The sequence below is a fragment of the Ascaphus truei genome, chromosome 8 (genome assembly GCF_040206685.1).
Source record: "Ascaphus truei isolate aAscTru1 chromosome 8, aAscTru1.hap1, whole genome shotgun sequence".
In the NCBI taxonomy this organism is placed as follows: domain Eukaryota; kingdom Metazoa; phylum Chordata; class Amphibia; order Anura; family Ascaphidae; genus Ascaphus; species Ascaphus truei.
In genome coordinates, this window is record NC_134490.1 from 33,340,593 (window position 1) to 33,360,165 (window position 19,573).

Genomic DNA, 19,573 nt, shown 5'->3' on the forward strand with positions numbered 1-19,573 from the left:
CCTCAAGGTCACAAAGAAAAGTTTTACGTGTATGTGCACAACCGAAAGATTATCCTAAATATTACGCTGCTGCTCAAATTAATCCGTTAATTGTTGTGAGAGAATTAGTGAGTTGTTGTTATTTTATTGCTAATTAAATTCAAATAATCGTCCTTTTTCAGACCCCAGGTTGTAAGATTGCTCTCAGGACACACCTCTGCAGGTGCTCGGGAATATAAATCTTGTCTGAGACTCACACCCTTAAATTAATTTTGGAGTTACACTTACACAGTATGTACTGTATGTGAGAATCGCAATAGTTTGTGCCTCACGCTGGGGAACCTACAGCACTAAAGGACATCCAGGATACCTGTTCAAAAGGCATCAGTTGGTAATGTATAGGCTTTTTTGTTATTATTTTACTGCATGTTATTTGGTCTTTTTTAGGGGAAGAAGCACTAATTCTTTTATTAATCTAAAAGTACTCTTTTTGAGCTCTGATTGACCCTTTGAAGTGACTGACCTCCTTTACGGGCACCTTTTATCCCTCTGTTTTGCTCAAATTTGTGCTTCTTTTTTTTTTTGATCCCTGGGAATTCGGGAACTTGGGAATTCGGGAAGCCAGGAATCCTTATGTGAAAATCCTGAAGGTTTTCCTATAATTAATCCTACTGGTGGCAGTGTAGTTGGGATGCAATTTGAGGATTATTTGGGTGTGGGTGCTCACCTTCATGCTCCACAGGGATGTGGGAGACAACGGACAGATTGAGGTAACCCCACTCCTATGTGTTTGTGACACTGTTAGGCTGAAGTGACCCTCTGCATGCGTGCACGCATGCATGTGTGTCACTGACAGGAGAAGAGAGTCCCTCTCCTGTGTGTTTTACACTGACAGGGTGGGGGAACCCATCTCCTAGTGTGTGTCACTGACAGAATGAGAGAGTCTTGTGTGTGTAACATTTACAGACTGAGGAAGACCCTCTACGTGCGTGTGTAACAACTGACAGACTTATTGAGCAGCTGTCCTTTGGTGTGTGTGTCACACTGACAGAGTGATGGAAAGCCTATTTGTGCCTGTGTGACTGATAGATTTAGGGAAACTCTCTCCTTTAGTGTGTGTGTGGCACTGATAAGCTGATGGACTGTCTCAGATCTGTGTCTGTCACTCAGACTGGTGTTCCTCTCCTTTTGTGTGTTACACAGACAGAGGGAGCCCCTCTCTACATGTAGGTGTGTGACAGTGACCGAATGATGGAGCCCCTATCCTGTGTGTGACTCTGCTGGATTGAGGGAGAGTGTGTGTGTGTCACTGACAGAATACGGGAGCTCCTCTCCCTGTATGTGTCTAACAATTATAGAGTGAGAGCCTCTCTCGTGTATGTGTGTGATGCTGACAAGCTTAGGGAGCCCCTTCCCATTGTGTAATTGTGTAAAGTTGTGTGAAACCACGGCAGAACTGGCTGCACACTGTATCAGCACCTGCCACAGGCTGAGAGATGCCCACAAACCCCCACATCCCTGTGTGAAACTGTTACCCATGTACCGTGCAATCATTATACCCTACCCCCTAGTATTCGTGTAATCATTGTCCCCCACCCCCTATTATTCACGCTTTACTGAAATGTTCTTTCATCATGCCAATAAAGCCAATTTGATTTGTGTATCGGGGAAAGGGGGAGAGAGAGGGAGAGAGTCAGTCACTGACTCAATGATTGAATCCCTCTTCCCTATGTGTGCGACATTGACAGGGTCTGTCTGTCTCCAGTGCTAGAATCCTTACAGGAAAAAAAAAGGTGCAGGAACTTGGTTTTTTTTCCCCCTGCCTTAAAAGGCGCTATTCTACCTATCTCCCATGAACACCAGGAGCCACGGCAAACCTCAGAGGTGGGACAGAGGGGAACAGCTGTATGCTTAGTAGGTAAACACCAGTACAGCTAAAGTGGAGATAAGGTGAAGAGAGGAAAAAAGTGTAGAGCGAAAAGCCCCCAGTGAAAATATGAGTAGAAAAAAGAATAAAAAACCCAGCAACCCAAACCAGCATGGAAAAGATGTAAGTCCACTGAGTGTGCAAGTCATGATTACATACGAAGAGAAACATTGTGTACAATGCCTAATAAGAAAATATCCACCAATATCTCCGTTTCTAAAATGTTCTCTCTTAGTTAGCTTGTGTAATGGTGTTTCCCCCACCCGGTGGGACATTTGGCCATTACTACGTATGTGGTGCATGATATCTGCTGGTAAACAGGGGGGCTGAGTTTGCCGCCGATGGTAGTGGGGACACAGGATCAGGTTTCTGGGGTACATTATCCACTTATCTTTAGCAGTGCAGCGCCTCCATCTGCCGTAGGCTCCAGGGAACTGAAGATGATCTCCCACTGTAGAACCGATTACCTCTGCCCGCAGTAAGATCACACACCAGGCCGGGGGTATAATAACAGGAACGGTTTATTGTCTCTCTCTGTGCAGCACAGTAACAAGGCAGGGCTCTGCACAATACTGCAACTGTCAGCTACTCACTGAAGGATGGTCCCTGGACCTTCACTACAGGCCAAGGGCACCCGCAGCAGTCCCAGCTCTTTCCTACCCCTCTAGCAGGTGCAGAGGTATGGTTCACACTCACTCTCCCTCGAAGGGAAGAGGACCAGAGTAAGCACAATAATCAGGCTCTTGGTTGTGTGACCTGCCCCTCTCAAGTAGGTAGAGGCACTACTGAGTTTGGGGCAGCACTGCCCTTAAGTACAGCCAGGAGGAGGGCACCAGGTCTGTCTCATGATTGGCCATGCCCATGCCGGATGTCACCGCTTCCCGCTGTCACTCAAGTGCAGCTCCTCGGAGGGGGAAAACCCCATATCAACTACTGGCAACCTAATTTTACCAGGGCTTACTGCTAGTACACGGGCAGAAGAGTAGCCATCAGGTGACCTGGCTACACTTGTAATTGTGACTTGATATTTTCCATCATTTTTAGGGCAATGTACTTACACTTTTTTGATACTGGTTTGACTTGCTGTATTTTCTATTTTATCCCACTCCTATTTTCACTCACTACTTTTTCTCTATAAGAGCATGGGGATCTATATGAAGGCTGTACAAAGGGAGTACACATACTATATATATGTTATACACACACGTGTGTATGTATATATACACATGCCGATTGTCTCGCCCTCTGTGTCACCTCTTCCTGTGCTCCTTTGTCAATTTGTCTCTCTCTCTGCCCCCTTGATCGTCTTTCACACTGTGCCCACGTCTGTTTGTCTCTCTCTGCTCCCTTGATCGTCTTTCACACTGTGCCCACGTCTGTTTGTCTCTCTCTGCTCCCTTGTCTGTCTCTCCTCCTCTGTTCCCTTTTCTGTCTGTTGCTCTGTTCCCCTTGCCTCAGTCTCTCAATGTGCCACCCTCTCTGTCTGTTTGAATCTCTCTCTACCTCCTTGGCTGCCTGTCTCCCTTTGTGCGACCCCTGGTCTAGCTATTTGTCACTATTTGTCGCTCTCTGACCCCTTGTTTTATCTGGTCTGTCTCCATCTCGCTTTCTCTGCCCCCTTGTCTGTCACCCCTCAGTTCCTGGCAGTAGTCTTTCCACGTTGAAATTTCAGATTTCCTTGTCGAGGTCAAATTTCCCAGTCCACAAACATATTTGTGAAGGCAATAAGTAGATTTAACAGCAGTTTTAACTCGGAGGACAAAAGATGCCTCTGTGACTTCCTTCTCTCTGTGTGCAGTTCTGCTGTTCATAAATCTGCTGTAGTCCGTGTGAGTCTGTCTTCCCTGTGGGCTAGCCCGTTTCCTGATGGTGATATATAATAAATATATCAAGGGGTGTTGCCAGGACTGTATGGCATTTTGATTTAGTGGCGGAGCACTAATTATGTGGCGCCCCGCCAAAACAAGCTAGGGCTACCAAAAAAGGGTAAGGAAACACAACGGTGTAACACTTTATTTTTTTTTCACAAAAGAATAGCTTGGGTAATCCGATGTGGTCGCACTTACATTTTTCTTTCTACTTATTGTAATATCCATTTATTTAAGAATCTTTAAAAAAATTGGAAAGTGATCCAACCCATGGTGACAGTCTAGTGAGAGTGGTTTATTCACAACCACAAACACCCTTTCTCAGGCGCCCCACAAAGTGCGCGTTCCCAAGAAGACTACATTACTCACATTGGTCCAGTGCCATCAAGGGCAATTCAATCTCACATTCACAAAGTGGCAATACAATAAAGATATACAGGGGCACTCCCAATGCCAGGTGTAGTCCCGAGCAGTGTTTCCCAACTCCAGTCCTCAGGGAACCCCAACAGGTCAGATATTAAGGATATCACTGCTCCAGCACAGGTCGGTCAATCAGCGGCTCAGTTAATTTGACTGAGCCACCTGTGCTGGAGCAGGTATATCCTTAAGACCTGACCTGTTGGGGTTCCCTGAGGACTGGAGTTGGGAAACACTGGTCTAGAGAATAAATCTTGGTGCAAACTAGCCCATTCCTCCCCTTATGTCTACATTTGCGTCGCCCCAATGGCAGATGCTAAAGGTGTTCCCCAAGAGCTGCTCCACTCTACACAGAACCAGCGTGCCAAGGGTTAAAAATCTGATTGTACTTGTATTATGTGTAACATCAACCCCACCCACTGGAATGTTAATGACCCAGTAGGACAAAGGACTTTGAATGTAGCTGTGGTTTCAATCTGAACCCCTTCAGTCTACATCTGCGTCGTCCCAAAAGTGGACAGCCTTTGGCTCAGCGAAGGGCAGCTAAAGGGTGTCAGCCATTCACTGATTTTTGTTGATGTCAAAGCTGCTTTATTTCAATCTGAAACTCCCCAGCCCTTTTATCCCCTGTACCCAATTTTCCAACTCTGTCCATGAAATGTCTGTGAATTCACTGTATATGCTCTGTTCATTTAATGTAACCATGGATAGTTAAAACTCTGTGCCCAGGACATACATAAAAACAAGAGGTAACTCAATGTATTACTTCCTGGTAAAACATTTTATAAATAAATAAATGTTCCAAATAGAGGGCTATAGTGGTATGAACAAAAAGTAGGACGGAGAGGCACAAGTACTGATGCAACAATGTCCTTAAAAGCCTGCCCTGTTGCTGCATCTCAGACTGGGTAACTGACTGGGTGACTGACTGACTGGGTGACTGACTGACTGGGTGACTGACTGACTGGGTGACTGACTGACTGACTGGGTGACTGACTGACTGGGTGACTGACTGGGTGACCGACTGACTGGGTGACCGACTGACAGATGGGTGACCGACTGACTGATGGGTGACCGACTGACTGATGGGTGAACGACTGACTGATGGGTCACCGACTGACTGATGGGTGACCGACAGACTGATTGTCATTAAAGTCACCCAGTCTGTCCCTGCACACCTGCAGTCCCTCCTGGGGCTGTTTGCAGCCCACGATCTGAGTAGAGCTCCAGGCCTCAAGATTATGAGAAGGCCAGTACCCTCCAGAGATCTGAGATCCATACTAAACTACACGGCATACGCTGTAATGACATCCTGCAGTGGCTGCCTGAATAAAGATCCCTTTTCATATACTCCTGCCTAAGTAACAGTCTATTGGGTAGGAGTATGAGAGATATCTGTCATGGTGGGGACTGTCTCCCGGAACCCTGGATGCCTACTGCGACTGGAAGCGCCGATGACACCAAACTGAGACTCTGAGGATCACCAAAAGCCTGTCCTGTTTCCCCTTATCATAGCGGAAGCTCATATCTCCTGGACCCTCACAGGTAACCAGCACCATGACACCGGCAAGATCTCCCAGAGGGGGTGGGTGGGGGGCGGGAAGCAGTGCTACATGTAGTTAACTCCCTTTGTTAATAAACTATACACTTTAAAAACCTAAGTCTTTCTTGTATGGGAAATAGAATAAAAGCTGCACTTTATTTTTCACTAGCCATATTCCCCACACACTAATGCATAGACTTAGTATGGAGTCTAAGAATCCCCTCATAGCCTTATATGCATGGTTGGAACACCTCGGAACCCCTATACCGGTTTCGGGTGACCTGGGCATTTACTGGGTAACCCCATTTAATCTAGGGACCCCTGGACTGTTTCAGGGACACCTCCCATCCCTATGCCCCTTTTACCTTTCTGGTCTGCGCTGAAGCAGGGAACCCACTCATGAACCCCTATATAGGTTCTGGGTGACCTGGGCATTAGCTGGGTATCCCCATTAACCTATGGACCCCTTGACTGTTTCAGGGACACCTCACATCCCTATACCCCTTTTACCTTTCTGGTCTGTGCTAAAGCAGGGAACCCCTAGTGGTGAGTCGCGAAAGCGTTTTCAAGGGGAGATATCGCCGGGACATGTGCCTACATGTATCCAGAAATTAGACCTGATTCCTGGGTACATTATTAGGGGAACCAGCAACTCTGGACCCTTACTAGCTAGGCACATTCTGACAACACTTTCTCTGCCAAACCCCCCCTGAAACTCATACCACAGCAATCTCTGATGACTGGCAATCTAGGAAAGGTAAAAACACATAAAATACTTTACTACCGCACATAACAGGTTATGCATGTTCAAACCCTGGGCTCAAGAGCTGGCACTCTATAAACCCAACACACGGATCAGGGGTAACCAAACAGGCTTAAACCTTTATTTGATAGCCTGGCTACCCCCTACATCACAGAGATGTAATCAAAAAGGGGTTTTTCTTAGCTTCGGTAATGTTCTAAGTTACAACTTGCACAGCTAAACAGCATACAACAGGAAAACGCTCCAAACACCCGGGGAAGCCCAAATCAGTCTAGTTTGATCCCGAGAGAGCATGAAGAATTCTTGGCCAGGGCACCTGAATGGTCCATGGAGAAGCTTCTGGCACTATCCCCAGCCTAGGCTCTTATTTATAGTATTTTTTGTTAGGCTTCCTCCAATCAGTGCTGAGTGTTGTTGCAAATGCATATTTAAACTAATGAGTCGCACTTCCTTTGTAGTAAACAACTCTATATATGGTAAACATGTGACACAGAGAGAGTGAGAGAGAGAGAGAGAGAGAGCTCTGCTCACCCAAAGCACATGCATAGCACACCTAAGCTAATGAGTGGTACTTTCCCATACAGTCACACTTTCTTTGTAGTAAACAACTCTATGGGGCCTATCATAGTAGCCTTCATAAATCATCTCGCTCGGCCTGTTACGTCGCCACTTTTATCAGCGTTGTTATCAAGGTATTCAGAAAGCCTTTATGAAGGCTACTAGAATAGGCCTCTTTCCCCGACCAAAACTTACGAGGATCAGCGATGTGATATTCGCCTTCTCCAAAGGTCTCACCCGTGGGTCTGCAGCGATCGGGCCAGGCTGCATAAAGAGAGCCGCCTCTCCCTGTAAATATCTTGCCAGCGATCACAGGGTTTTAATAAAAAATGTATTACTAGTTTACATGAGCAAGGGGTCTCCGGAGCAGAACCGTGTTGATTTTAGGTCGAGGGTGTACGCTTGCGCTGCTCACAAACAAGATAAGACCCCGGCACTGAGGTGGGAAGGTATAACACCACACACTCGCAGCAGTGGAGGCGTGCCTGGAAGGCGGATAGTTTAGCGTTGCCGGGTCTGGGTTGGAGAGTGTAGGAGATGTGGTATACTTGCCGAGTTCTTGGATTGGAGAAGACAGGATAGGAGGGATCCGTAAGCCGTGGTCTGGGATTGTAGAGAGTAGCGTAGTCCGAGTCCGTATGTCGTGTTCAAGGGTAGGAGAGATCGCCGTAGTCGAGGGTATGCCAAAGTCCAAAATCCAGAAGGGTCCACAAACAAGCCGAGTCGGTACACAAGAGGTTAACTGCAAACGAAAGTAGAACTCTGCACAACAAAAGTGAGCTTCACGAGGCTACATAGGATTATGCTGAGCAAAGCATAGGAGGAAGCAGGAAGTATTTACAGACAGGGCAGACCAATGGGGACAGGGGGCGGAGTGGAGGCGCGGCCCCAGCAGAGCTGGGATAGGCTGCAGGCAACAAGGCAGGGAGGAGAGATTTGCCACGCAGCTGGGGATCGTCGCACATCATTGCGCCGCGTGGGAGAGATGCGCAACCCGTGTGGGAGGCGGGGCCAGGTTCCGTGCGGAAGCTAGAAGAGCTGCATGTGCGTGCGCGCTCTGTAATGAGAGTGGGGGAGCGCGTATGGGCAGGAACAGTGGCTGCGGCGGCAGCAGCAGGTAAGGAGGGAACATGCCGCAAAGGACGTGTTCTCCGATTCCTTACACGGGACCCCTGCTTCCCGAGATATAGGCCCCATTATGGGGTGCCAGTAGCTCCTATGCATTTAAATGCCTCACGTTAGGCTGAGTCGCGTTAGGCTGAGGCGCCCTGAGGCTGAGGGAAAGCGGGTGCTTTCCCTGGCCTTGGTTAGCGCGCCGTCCGGGGGCGTGTCGGGGGGCGGGCCAGTGACGTCACGGAGCTGGTTCGCCCTCATTGGGAATTTAACATTTTCCTAAGACCTACGCTTCCGCACGCTTGCAGAAGCGTAGGCGAGCCCCTACTAAAGCCGCTCTCATTGCGGCTGCAGGGGCTCACTGGTAAGTGAGAGCGCGCCTCAGCGCATAAGCGCTGACCATGCCTGAGGCCTTATGTGACTGTGGGATTTTAATACATAGGAGATACTGGCATCCCCTACTGGGGCCTGTATCTCGGGAAGCAGGGCTTCCCCAGACCTCAAATCAATGCGGTTCTGCTCCGGAGACCCCCTGTTCATGCACACTAGTATTATAATTTTTATTAAAACTGCTTCATTGCCTTAGCGGCTAACCGCTAAGGCAATGAAGGAGTTCAACCTCAATAGCCTGTTTATTGGGGGCAGAGTGGGTGGATGAAGGGGGGAGTAGCTCCAGGGTTGTGGGAGGAGTTAACCCTTCACTACCATAGCGGTGGGAACCCCCCCCCCCGGAAGGCCTAAAACCCCACCCTTGGAGTAACTACCCCCTTCTCCCAACCCCTCTACCCCTAAGAAACAAAAATAAACACAACAAGCCTACTAACCACCTCCTCTACCCCCAACAACCTCCACAATACATACAGTACAGTAATGGGCAAAATAACTTATTCACATATGGAAAATAGCTCATTTGCCCATTCTATAATCAAACATGAGCCAGTCAGCATAAATAAAGTAGATAAAACTTCTACTTACCCCAGCCATGATGAAGGGCATCCTCATCACCATACTCCAGGTCCATGTCCTCGTTGGCAGCAAGAGTACAAGAAAAACACAATCTAATTGCCCCTAACCCCTTAACCACCTTAGAGACTAATAACCGCTATAGTAATTAAGGGGTTAACCCACTCCCCCACTACCCACGCAGGAGGCCTAACCACACACCCCGGGTCCACTATACCCACCCTCTACTCATTGATTGGTGCAGTGGTACATCATGCCCATACAATATGGGCATGATAAGCGACTATAGTAGTCAATGGTCAACCTAATATAAATCATTAAGGCCAAAAATACACAAGAATAAAAGAAATACACAAGCACTAAACACCCCAACGGTAAAAGAACTAAAAAGCCTAATAGTAGACATCAATAAAATGGATCTATCACCAAAACAGCAAAAGAATTAAAATTATGTTATTCCAAAACATAAGAATACAATGAAATAAACACATATCCAACCAACAATTCAAGAAATAAAAGCACTCGCCAACAAATCAATGAACTCAATAATTGCATCTTTATTTTAGTCTATTAAGGATGCACTAGCTAAAGTAGACTCAAGTACAACACCATGTCAAACATTTTTTCAAACACCAACTCATGGTAATTTCCCATGCTTGAGCTGTGCACATTGTAGCAGATTAATTTGCGGTGACTCCTTTGTGCATCCACATACTGGAAGAAAGTTTAAGATCCCTGGGTTCTTTACGTGTCTAAGTATGTACTGTATATAGTATATCTACTGAAATGTCCCTGTGGGCTGGTCTATGTAGGCAAGACTATTAAAATCCTAAAAACATGTCACAACATTAGACCAATATCAGAAATCCAGAAAGTGATACATTTGTGGCACAATACTGCAGACTTCAGGGACATAACCCTGCAGAATTGAGGTACCGTGACACGGTCCCCATGAGGGGGTGATAGAGAGAGATGTCTATTGCAGCGTGAGGCCAAGGCAGAGCTTACACTACCTACGGCGGTGGTGCGAATAGCCTTGTGCACTCCTGCAGCCCCAGCGATCTGTGAACTTGGCCGCAGGAGATTGGGCAGGTGATGGGGAAGCATGGCGGATGCGTCCTGGAGGCGTCACAAAGCTGGTTCACCCTCATTTGCTGAACCAGCTGACGTGACGCTAACGTCACGCGGCAGCCGCCTCAGAAGACAAAATGTAGTGTCTCATCAAAATGCTGCCACGTCAACGTGCCTCTTTGCCTGCAGGCGCACAGGCAGTATGAAGAGAGAGATGGGATCCAACGAGAGAGTGCTTGCCGTGCACGCCGCAACTCGAGGAATATGGGCTCGGCCTAAATGGACCTGCACATTGGATTGTGTGGCTCCAAGAGGGCTCAATGAGAGGCTGGAACTGCAACATTGAAGCTCCTTCCGGGTGTGGTGATATAAACGTGCGTGCACAGGGACCGCATTGCATTCACACTGACATCATAACAATGGCGGACGCAATGGAGGAGTGGCTGGACTGACATGCTGACAGTTGTGGAGATGGGATGCAGGTGATGGGCACTTACGGGTGCTATTTATAGCAGGTATGGAGTACATTTAAACACAGGTGGCTTGTTTTCTTAGGAAGGGGCTGTGACCCCGAAATGTAACTGTATTTCTGCTCCTATTATGCAGTAAAACTCAGTAACTTGTTGCATCAGTACTTGCGTGCCTCCATCCTATTTTTTGTTCAGTCGCAAAATGGCAAAAAATGAAGCTGTAAAACGTAGATTGTAAGCTCTTTGGGGCAGGGACCCCCTTTCCGATTGTTACGGACATGTTTGAAGCGCTTATTCTCACTGTGTTATATTAATAAGTCACGTCTATTACTGCTGTGACACGCTATGTACATACATGGTGCTGTATAAAGATATACATACTTTGCTACTTGTGATACCTTGTACTTGGTGTATGCTCTTAAATGCCTATGTAGGAAAATATGTTGGACAAAGAATCCAATAAAGGATAGACTGTATAAAACACGAGTGAGATTCGCAATAAAACTAAGATGGTGGCACACCGTTTCATGGAATTTGGTCACTCCACGTCATTATCACAGTTCAGATTCATTACCTTGGATTATTTTAAACAACTTCCAAGGGGAAGCGATGGACTAAGGAGGTTACTAATGGAGGCAGACCGCATACATCAACTTGTGAGCTTACTGTACACCACAAGGGAGTGAATGAGGCTTATGTTGTCAAATGCTGCTTATAACATGTCAGACTCTTTTAGATCAGATCTACCACCTTATTAGTCATGTTACAAATATCCCCTAAAGCGGTTTTCATCAAAAAGAGTTGGTATATACAGTGGTGAGAAAAAGTTTGTGAACCGCAATGATAATTACGGAAAATCCATAGTTTTTCCATGATAACCTTCTTGAATCAAACTCAGTATTTTCTTAAATATCCAAAAGGGTTTATATTAACTAATTCCATGTCTTTTTAAACAACATGATGTATGAATTAGACAAACAATAGTTAAGTCAGGGTATCTGAAAAAGTAAGTGAAACCCTGGTTTTATCAGCTAAATTAAAGGGGATAATTAGAATAAGGTGTTTAAATAATTAGGCAGATCTTCAGGGACAACTTTGGGAGGCCCGTCCTATATAAAGATCAGAAACTTTGTGAGTTTGGTCTTCATTATACAGGTGTGTGGAAACATGTCGTGCTACAATCAAAAGAAATCACTTAGGACTTAGTTACTGATGCTTATCAGTCTAGAAGGGTTATACACCCATTTATAAGAATTTGGGGCTCAACCAATCCACTGTCAGACAAATGGAGAAAGTTCAAGACCACAGTCATTCTACATAGGAGCAGTTGTCCTACCAAAATCTCTCCAAGAACAAATCATCCAGGAAGTCACAAAGAACCCCAGAGTAACATCCAAGTCATCCGAGTTCATGACTCGACTATCAGAAAAACATCGAACAAGAATGGTGTTCATGGATGGATAGCCAGAAGGAAGCCACAGCTCTCTAAAAAGAACATTGCTGTTGTCAGAAGTTTGCCAAAGAGCACATAGATAATACAAAAGACTTCTGGAACCATGTTCTCTGGACAGACAAGTCAAATGTAGAACTTTTGGGCATCAATAAGAAACATTATGTTTGGCGAAAAAACAAAGCTGCATTCAAACAGAAGAACCTCATCCCAACCGTCAAGCATGGTGGTGGGAGTGTGATGGTTTGGGGCTACTTTTCTGCCTCAGGACCTGGACGGCTTGTCATCATTGATACAACCATGAATTCTGCATTGTATCGGAAGATTCTAGAGGAGAATGTCAGGGGATCCGTCCGTGAGCTGAAGTGAAAGTGGGTCATGCAGCAAGACAATGATCCTAAACATATAAGCAGATATACAAAAGAATTGCTGCAGAAGCAGAAATTCTGTGTTTTAGAATGGCCTTGTCAAAGTCCAGACCTAAACCCCAACAAAATGTTGTGGCAGAACCTGATGTGAGCTGTCCATACAAGGAAGCCCTCAAATGTCACTGAGTTGAAGCAGATCTGTAAGGAGGAATGGGTTAAAATTCCTCAAAACCTCTCTCCCCCTCACCTCTCTCTCCCCCCCTCACCTCTCTCTCCCCCCTCACCTCTCTCTCCCCCCTCACCTCTCTCTCCCCCCTCACCTCTCTCTCCCCCCTCACCTCTCTCCTCCCACCCCCTCACCTCTCTCCTCCCACCCCCTCACCTCTCTCCTCCCACCCCCTCATCTCTCTCCCCCCTCACCTCTCTCCTCCCACCCCCTCATCTCTCTCCCCCCTCACCTCTCTCCCCTCACCTCTCTCCCCCCTCATCTCTTTCTCCTCCCACCCCCTCATCTCTCTGCTCCCTCACCTATCTCTCCTCCACCCCCTCATCTCTCATTTCCCTCATCTCTCTCTCCCCCTCTCCTCTCTCTCCCCCCTTCATCTCCCTCTCCTCCCACCCCCTCACCTTGCTCCCTCACTTCGCTCCCCCCCCCTCACCTGGCTCCCCCCCACCTCTATCAATCCCCCTCACCTATCTTTTCTCCCCCACCCTTGCCTATCTCCTCCTCCCTCGCCCCCTCACCTCTCTCTTCTCCCACCCCTCATCTCTCTCTCTCCCCCCCCCCCCTCACCTCTCTCATTTGCTACTTTATTTCTTTTTCCTACACAGGTGCATCAGCGTAGTTCCGAGTTATATATCTTTACAAAAGTGTCTATTATTTTATGAAAAAAGACTACATTTAGCCTATAATAGTAAGAATCCCCTCAGAACAGGGCATTACTGGCCAATAATGCCCTGGCTCGGTTAAAGTCCCACGACTTCGCCTCGGGCCTTCAACTCTTCCAGCCAGGGCATTATTGGCCAGTAATGCCCTGTTCTTCGGGGATTATTACTTAAGTATTAATGTATTATTGACTTGCAGTGGCTTTAACCTACGCTCACACACACGTGTACACACAGTACGTTCTTAGTTATCAGTTCACAATGGAACAAACCATTATGATGTGCTCATTAATATTATGCATGATGTCACTTAGTGACGTATGACGTGATAGTGTTGACGCACATGTCAGCGTTCTTCTAATGCAATTTAACCCCCTTCTGCGGTGTTCAGTGCTTCTTTTGCACTTAATGAAGAAGGTCCCCTCCACCTCCTACAATTTGTCCTTCTGTGATATGACAGTAGAATGTACGGTTTGGGTTTGTTAAGCACAGTGTTTGCAGTCACGCTTCCTTTTCTATGTTTGTGAGACATGGACAGAGGAAGGGAGTGACACGGACAGTAATGTTTCTGTGTACATGTCACTGAGACAGAGGTCACCCATTTTCCTGTGTGCGTGGGACAATGAAAGAATGTGTGACCCCGACAATGATAGCACACTTCTCTCTGCCTGTGTCCCATTGACAGACTGAGGAAGGCCCCCTGTGTGTATGAGTTGACTGAGAACCCCACTCCTATTATGTGTGACATGGACAGAGTGAGGGGACTCTCTCTGTGTGTGCACCACACTTACAGAATGAGCATGTGTGCGTCAATGACATGAGGGAGCATGTGTGTGCGCATGCATCACTGATGGGTTTGTGTTTGTGTGTCACTGAAAGAATGTGGACGTGTGTGTGGGCATCACGGAGACTGGGGAAGCCCCTATGTTTGTGGAGTTAGGCTACCTCAATCTATCACTTATCATTTTTCCTGATGTCGATTTGTCTCCAGGGTCACTATGCAGAGACGTTTCCACACACTGCTGTTGGCAGCTGGGTTGACAGCGATTTCCCTTCGCATTCTGTTCCTCTACTGGACCTACCCAGTTCCCAGCTTTACTGATCACAGAGATGTAATTTTGGACACCAATGACATCTTCCAATCTTTTACACACCAGCCACCTCCAGTGTGCCTTGAAAACACCTCTGTCCACAGCTTCCCTGACTTTATCAAGCAGCCTCAGGCTATGAAGGACTTCTTGACATACCGTCATTGCAATAACTTCCCACAACTCCTCGACTCTCCCATGAAATGTGGAGGTCTGGCTAGCTCCAAAGAGGTCTTCCTGCTGATTGCCATTAAATCCTCCCCTGTTAATTATGCTCGCCGAGAGACTATCCGCAAGACGTGGGGTGCAGAAAATACCTACAATGGGGCCCAGGTGAGGAGAATCTTCCTCTCTGGAATCCCAAAGACACAGAGTGAGCGGAAACGGATGAGGCAGCTGCTGACCACCGAGAGCCAGACCTACGGGGACATATTGCAGTGGGATTTCCAAGATACCTTCTACAACCTAACCCTAAAGCAGGTTCTGTTTCACCAGTGGCTGGAGAACAGCTGCCCCAGAGCTCACTTTGTCTTCAATGGGGACGATGACGTTTTTGTCAACACCTTCAATGTTGTCACTTACCTGCAAACCCTGGGAAGTGGCGGTGTAGACCATCTCTTCGTGGGGCAGCTAAATATCGGTATGCCCCCAGTCCGGGAGCACAACAAGTACTACATCCCTGAGGAGCTGTTCCCGGGGGAATTTTTTGTGCCATACTGTGGGGGCGGAGGCATCATCATGTCCGGTTTTACCGCTCATTCCATCTTTGAAGAATCCCAGCACATCCCACTATTCCCCATCGATGATGCCTATCTGGGGATGTGCCTGGACAGAGCAGGGCTGAAGCCGGGTAACCATGAGGGGATGAGAACTCAGCGGCTGAGGCTTCCGCCCCCAACAGACTCTTTTGACCCTTGCTTTTACCGGGACTTGCTGATGGTGCACGGATTTGTGCCATATGAGATGCTGGTCATGTGGAAGGCCGTACAAGTCACAAAGTTAGAGTGCAGCAAAAAGGAACCAGATTCTAACAGAAAGCACTCTGTGAGCAAGAAAATGGGGTTCATGTGGGCCCCTTCTAATGTACATTTTATTACTGTTTAGGGTAGGTCAATATAAGGGGTTTTAACATGTAGGGTAGAGGGTTAGTTTAAGGGGTTGTAGCACTTAGGGTAGGGGGTTAACTTAAGGGCAGGGTGTTTTAGGGTAAGGTACTTACTTTAGCTGCAAAGTGGACGGCTGGGGTGAGTTGCGGCAAAGCGCCAGCAGCCATTTGGTCACGGCGTAACTACCGCGACCAAAATGTCCTAGGCTAGGCCGGCAGGAATCACCAAGGGGAGTGGAACAGGCTGGTAGCAAGGTCTACGTTAGATGCTAGTAAAACAAAAACAGTCCTTTGTTGGGAGAAGTCTGCCTTAAGGCCGTGCTTATAGTGCCGGCGACGCGACGTCGCCCGAAAACAAAAGCATTCCCCCCGCCGTGTGCGCTTATAGTGCGTGCGATGGTGACATAGCGACGGAGCCAAAACTGGTAGCCGGCAAAATTAGATTTTTCAAGAGTTGTCGCGTCACGTGATGGCCCTTGAACCAATCAAATTGCTGGAATTACGCGCCGCCGCCGAGCGAAATATAACTTTCGCCAGTGTCGACGGGTGACGTCATTCGTCGTGTCGCCATCGATGGCACTATAGGCACGGCCAAAGACTTATTTTTTGCTTCCTTTGGATCGCTAGAACAAATGAGCACTAGCATCTCACCCAATTGGAATGCGATAAGGGTTGAACGCAATGGATGTCTTTTTTTCAACCTGCACACTGAAATAAAAGTATTTATTAAACCATATAGGGACGTCATCCCTGCTTGGGAACCAAAATGTTAGTCGTTTCTTTGCAAGATGCACCGCTTTGTGTACACACACCTATTGGTTCCTTTCGTATTTAAGATATCTTTGTGTAACCAATTCACTGCAATTGGTGCTAGCCATAGGTAGACAAAAAAAAAACATTTTAATATACCAATTCTGATCTTGAACAGTGTGGTTTCTTTGTTTTATAGCAAGGATACACACAAACTAATCTCCCATTTCTCTATCCTGCGATTTAACTAAAGGGTTGTTGTGAATACACATTTGAATATGACTGGAAGACTTCATCTTGTATCATTAAGGAGGTTTCAATCATTAACTTTTCAACCTGGATAATTTTTAATGCATCAGCTGTGTGGAGTGACTATGTACAGAACCTCTTTCTGTGGCAGACTACAGTCGATAATGTGTCTAACTTTCTACAACTCACTACTCCTAGATGGGAAAATAGAGCTAAAGATACAATATGTATCAAGCAATTGACTTCTGTGGTTGAAGATGACTTGACTGACATACTGCACTATAACAGCAGTGTAAGTGCAACCTAGTTTTGAGTCTTGATTTATGCCCTAGCAAGGGACAAACTGGTAGGTTCTGAAACAGACATATGATGGCCTTTATCCTCAGGAATGCATGTTTGTAGTACTGCAGAGTTGTAAAACCAGTGTTCTGGCTCTTGTTACATTTTGGGTAAATGTTGGTACAAGGAACAAGGTGTATGCGTACTGTGCTTCTATGCAAACTATTTTATATCATTGGATCTATTTGTATATTTAGATTTCCCTTTGTGTATACTTATACTCTTTTTAGAACAATAAACATCTGAGAGATACCCTTTGAATTGTTCATTGGTTAATCTGGTTTACATCACTGGCCCTGTCATGTGAACATTTGTGAGGAAACTAAATTATGTGAGGGGTAGCAGTGGCCTGTCTGCAGGTGGCGGGTTTATAAGTGGCATGAAGTTAAACTGGAGCTCAACGTGAGTTGGACTGCTAAGACTCAAGAAAAAACAGCTTCCTGCAGGTGAACCAGATTCTACAATCAACAATCCAGACCACCTCCTTTTCCATCTTACTGTTCTGCTCATCTCATATCCTGCTCAGTCCTCATCCCCTCAACACTTACATTGCAGTACTACAACAACCATGCCTCGATTCTCTCCGCCCATACTGCACTCTTCACCCTACTGTTCTCAAGATTCCACAAGTTATATCTCCATCTCTCCACACATTTTCATCAACTCCTTTCCTACCTGTGCGCTCTTTCACCATTTAACAATACACCTGCACTAAAACACACACTTACAAATTCTTCTCACACATCTTTATTTCCATGCTTCTTGCGTTTTCTTGCCCAGTCCTGGGAAATTTCTACATGCCCTTGTGGTGCCAAACCCTATAACTTCATTGTGATCCCCTGCTTGCTCGCTTTCCATACATTACTATCACTCTTCACCTATTTGCTGCAACTGAAACTTGGCTCTCTCAATCCAACTACACGGGAAGCTGCCCTATTCTCCCTGGTGGCCTTTCACACTCCTCACCCAGATGGCAATGGTGTGGGCCTTCTCTCCTTCCTCTAGAGCCATTCCTATGCCTCCCGCTTTCCTTTGAGACTCACTGTCCAGCTCTTCTCTCCAAGTGGCTGTCATTGATCCATCGGCCACCTACACTCACTCATCCTATCTTTTTCTCTGACTGGATATTGGCTCTCCTTGCTCCTCCACCATCTCTACTCTTCTGCTCAGGGACTTCAAATGCCATATTCATGACCCCTTTCTACCTTGATCTTCCAACTTTCTCTCCCTGTGGCAACAGGAAATGGGGCGCAAATAGATCCAAGAACATATATGAAAAGAATAAACAAAGAAATATAGTGCGACACTGTATTGATAATTGCAAATGAGCTGGAATGTGTAGATATTGCACTCATGCTCTGCATCAAAATCAGGCGGTGAGGCTATTATGAGTGACCAACTCTTGTAGGTATCCTAGAATCCTTTCCCATCAAACACCCATCAAAGAATGGTAGGTTCAGTATCAATTCGGAAAAAGGGGGAGGGTAATCCCACATAGGAGACAAAGCAGTTATAGTGAAGATTGCTTTATACAGTATATGAATATCACAAAGTAATGCACTTAAATAGGCAGCTTTGGGGAAAGCATTCAGACCACCCTCGGTCATACATTAATCTTTTTTAATAATTATAATTTTTTATTTTTCAATTTTTTTGATTTATTAAAAATATGTATATTTGATTAGGATTTTCTAATATCTGTCTCTTTATATTTTAGAAAGGCAAAGCTAGAAACCGGCTATTAGCTCAAGCAACACGCAAACAGCATGAGAATATATCCATTCTAATTTCTTGAATTGAAAACTGGAGCATAGATAAGAGATTAATGGGCCACAAATAAGAGGTATAGATAGGGATATAGATATAAACGGGTACGGATCCGCAGTACCTTACTTAAGGTCAATGGTGGGAGGTACAGTTAGGTCCGGAAATAATTGGACACTGATACAAGTTTTGTTATTTCGGCTCTGTACCAAAATAAATTCAAGTTAAAGTTAAATAATGAATATGGGCTTAACGTGCAGTCTATCAGCTTTAATTTGGGGGTATTCACATCCAAATTGGAGAAAGGGTTTAGGAATTACATCTCTTTAATATGTAGTCCCCTCTTTTTCAAGGGGCCAAAAGTAATTGGACAAGTGGCTCAAAAGCTGTTTCGTGGACAGGTGTGGGCTATTCCTTCGTTATTTCATCATCAATTAAGCAGGAAAGGGTCTGGAGTTGATTCCAGGTGTGGCATTTGGAAGCTGTTGCTGTGAACCCACACCATGCGGACAAAGGAGCTCTCAATGCAAGTGAAAAAGGGCATCCTTAGGCTGCAAAAAAAAATCCATCAGAGAGATAGCAGGAACATTAGGAGTGGCCAAATCAACAGTTTTGTACTTTCTGAGAAAAAAAGAACGCACTGGTGAGCTCTGCAAAACAAAAAAAAGCCTGGACGTCCACGGAAGACAACAGTGGTGGATGATCGTAGGATCCTTTTCATGGTAAAGAAAAACCCCTTCACAACATCCAGCCAAGTGAAGAACACTATCCCGGAGGTAGGAATATCATTATCCAAGTCTACCATAAAGAGAAGACTTCACGAGAACAAATACAGAGGGTTCACCACAAGGTGCAAACCATTCATAAGCCTCAAGAATAGAAAGGCCAGATTAGACTTTGCCA

At 46.1% G+C, this 19,573-nt stretch overlaps 1 protein-coding gene across 1 annotated transcript; it reads left to right on the forward strand.

Annotated features, from left to right (window-relative positions):
• The first annotated feature begins 213 nt into the window (after positions 1 to 213).
• Positions 214 to 17,158, forward strand: LOC142501393 (N-acetyllactosaminide beta-1,3-N-acetylglucosaminyltransferase 3-like). Its single transcript, XM_075611260.1, has 2 exons — positions 214 to 370; positions 14,367 to 17,158. Exon 2 carries the CDS (start codon positions 14,374 to 14,376, stop codon positions 15,565 to 15,567), a length of 1,194 nt encoding a protein of 397 aa, XP_075467375.1. The 5' UTR covers positions 214 to 370; positions 14,367 to 14,373; the 3' UTR covers positions 15,568 to 17,158.
• Positions 17,159 to 19,573: the final 2,415 nt, after the last annotated feature.

Excerpts from the sequence above, each read along its gene's own strand:
- LOC142501393 (XM_075611260.1), top strand. The coding sequence starts at position 14,374 with ATGCAGAGACGTTTCCACACACTGCTGTTGGCAGCTGGGTTGACAGCG.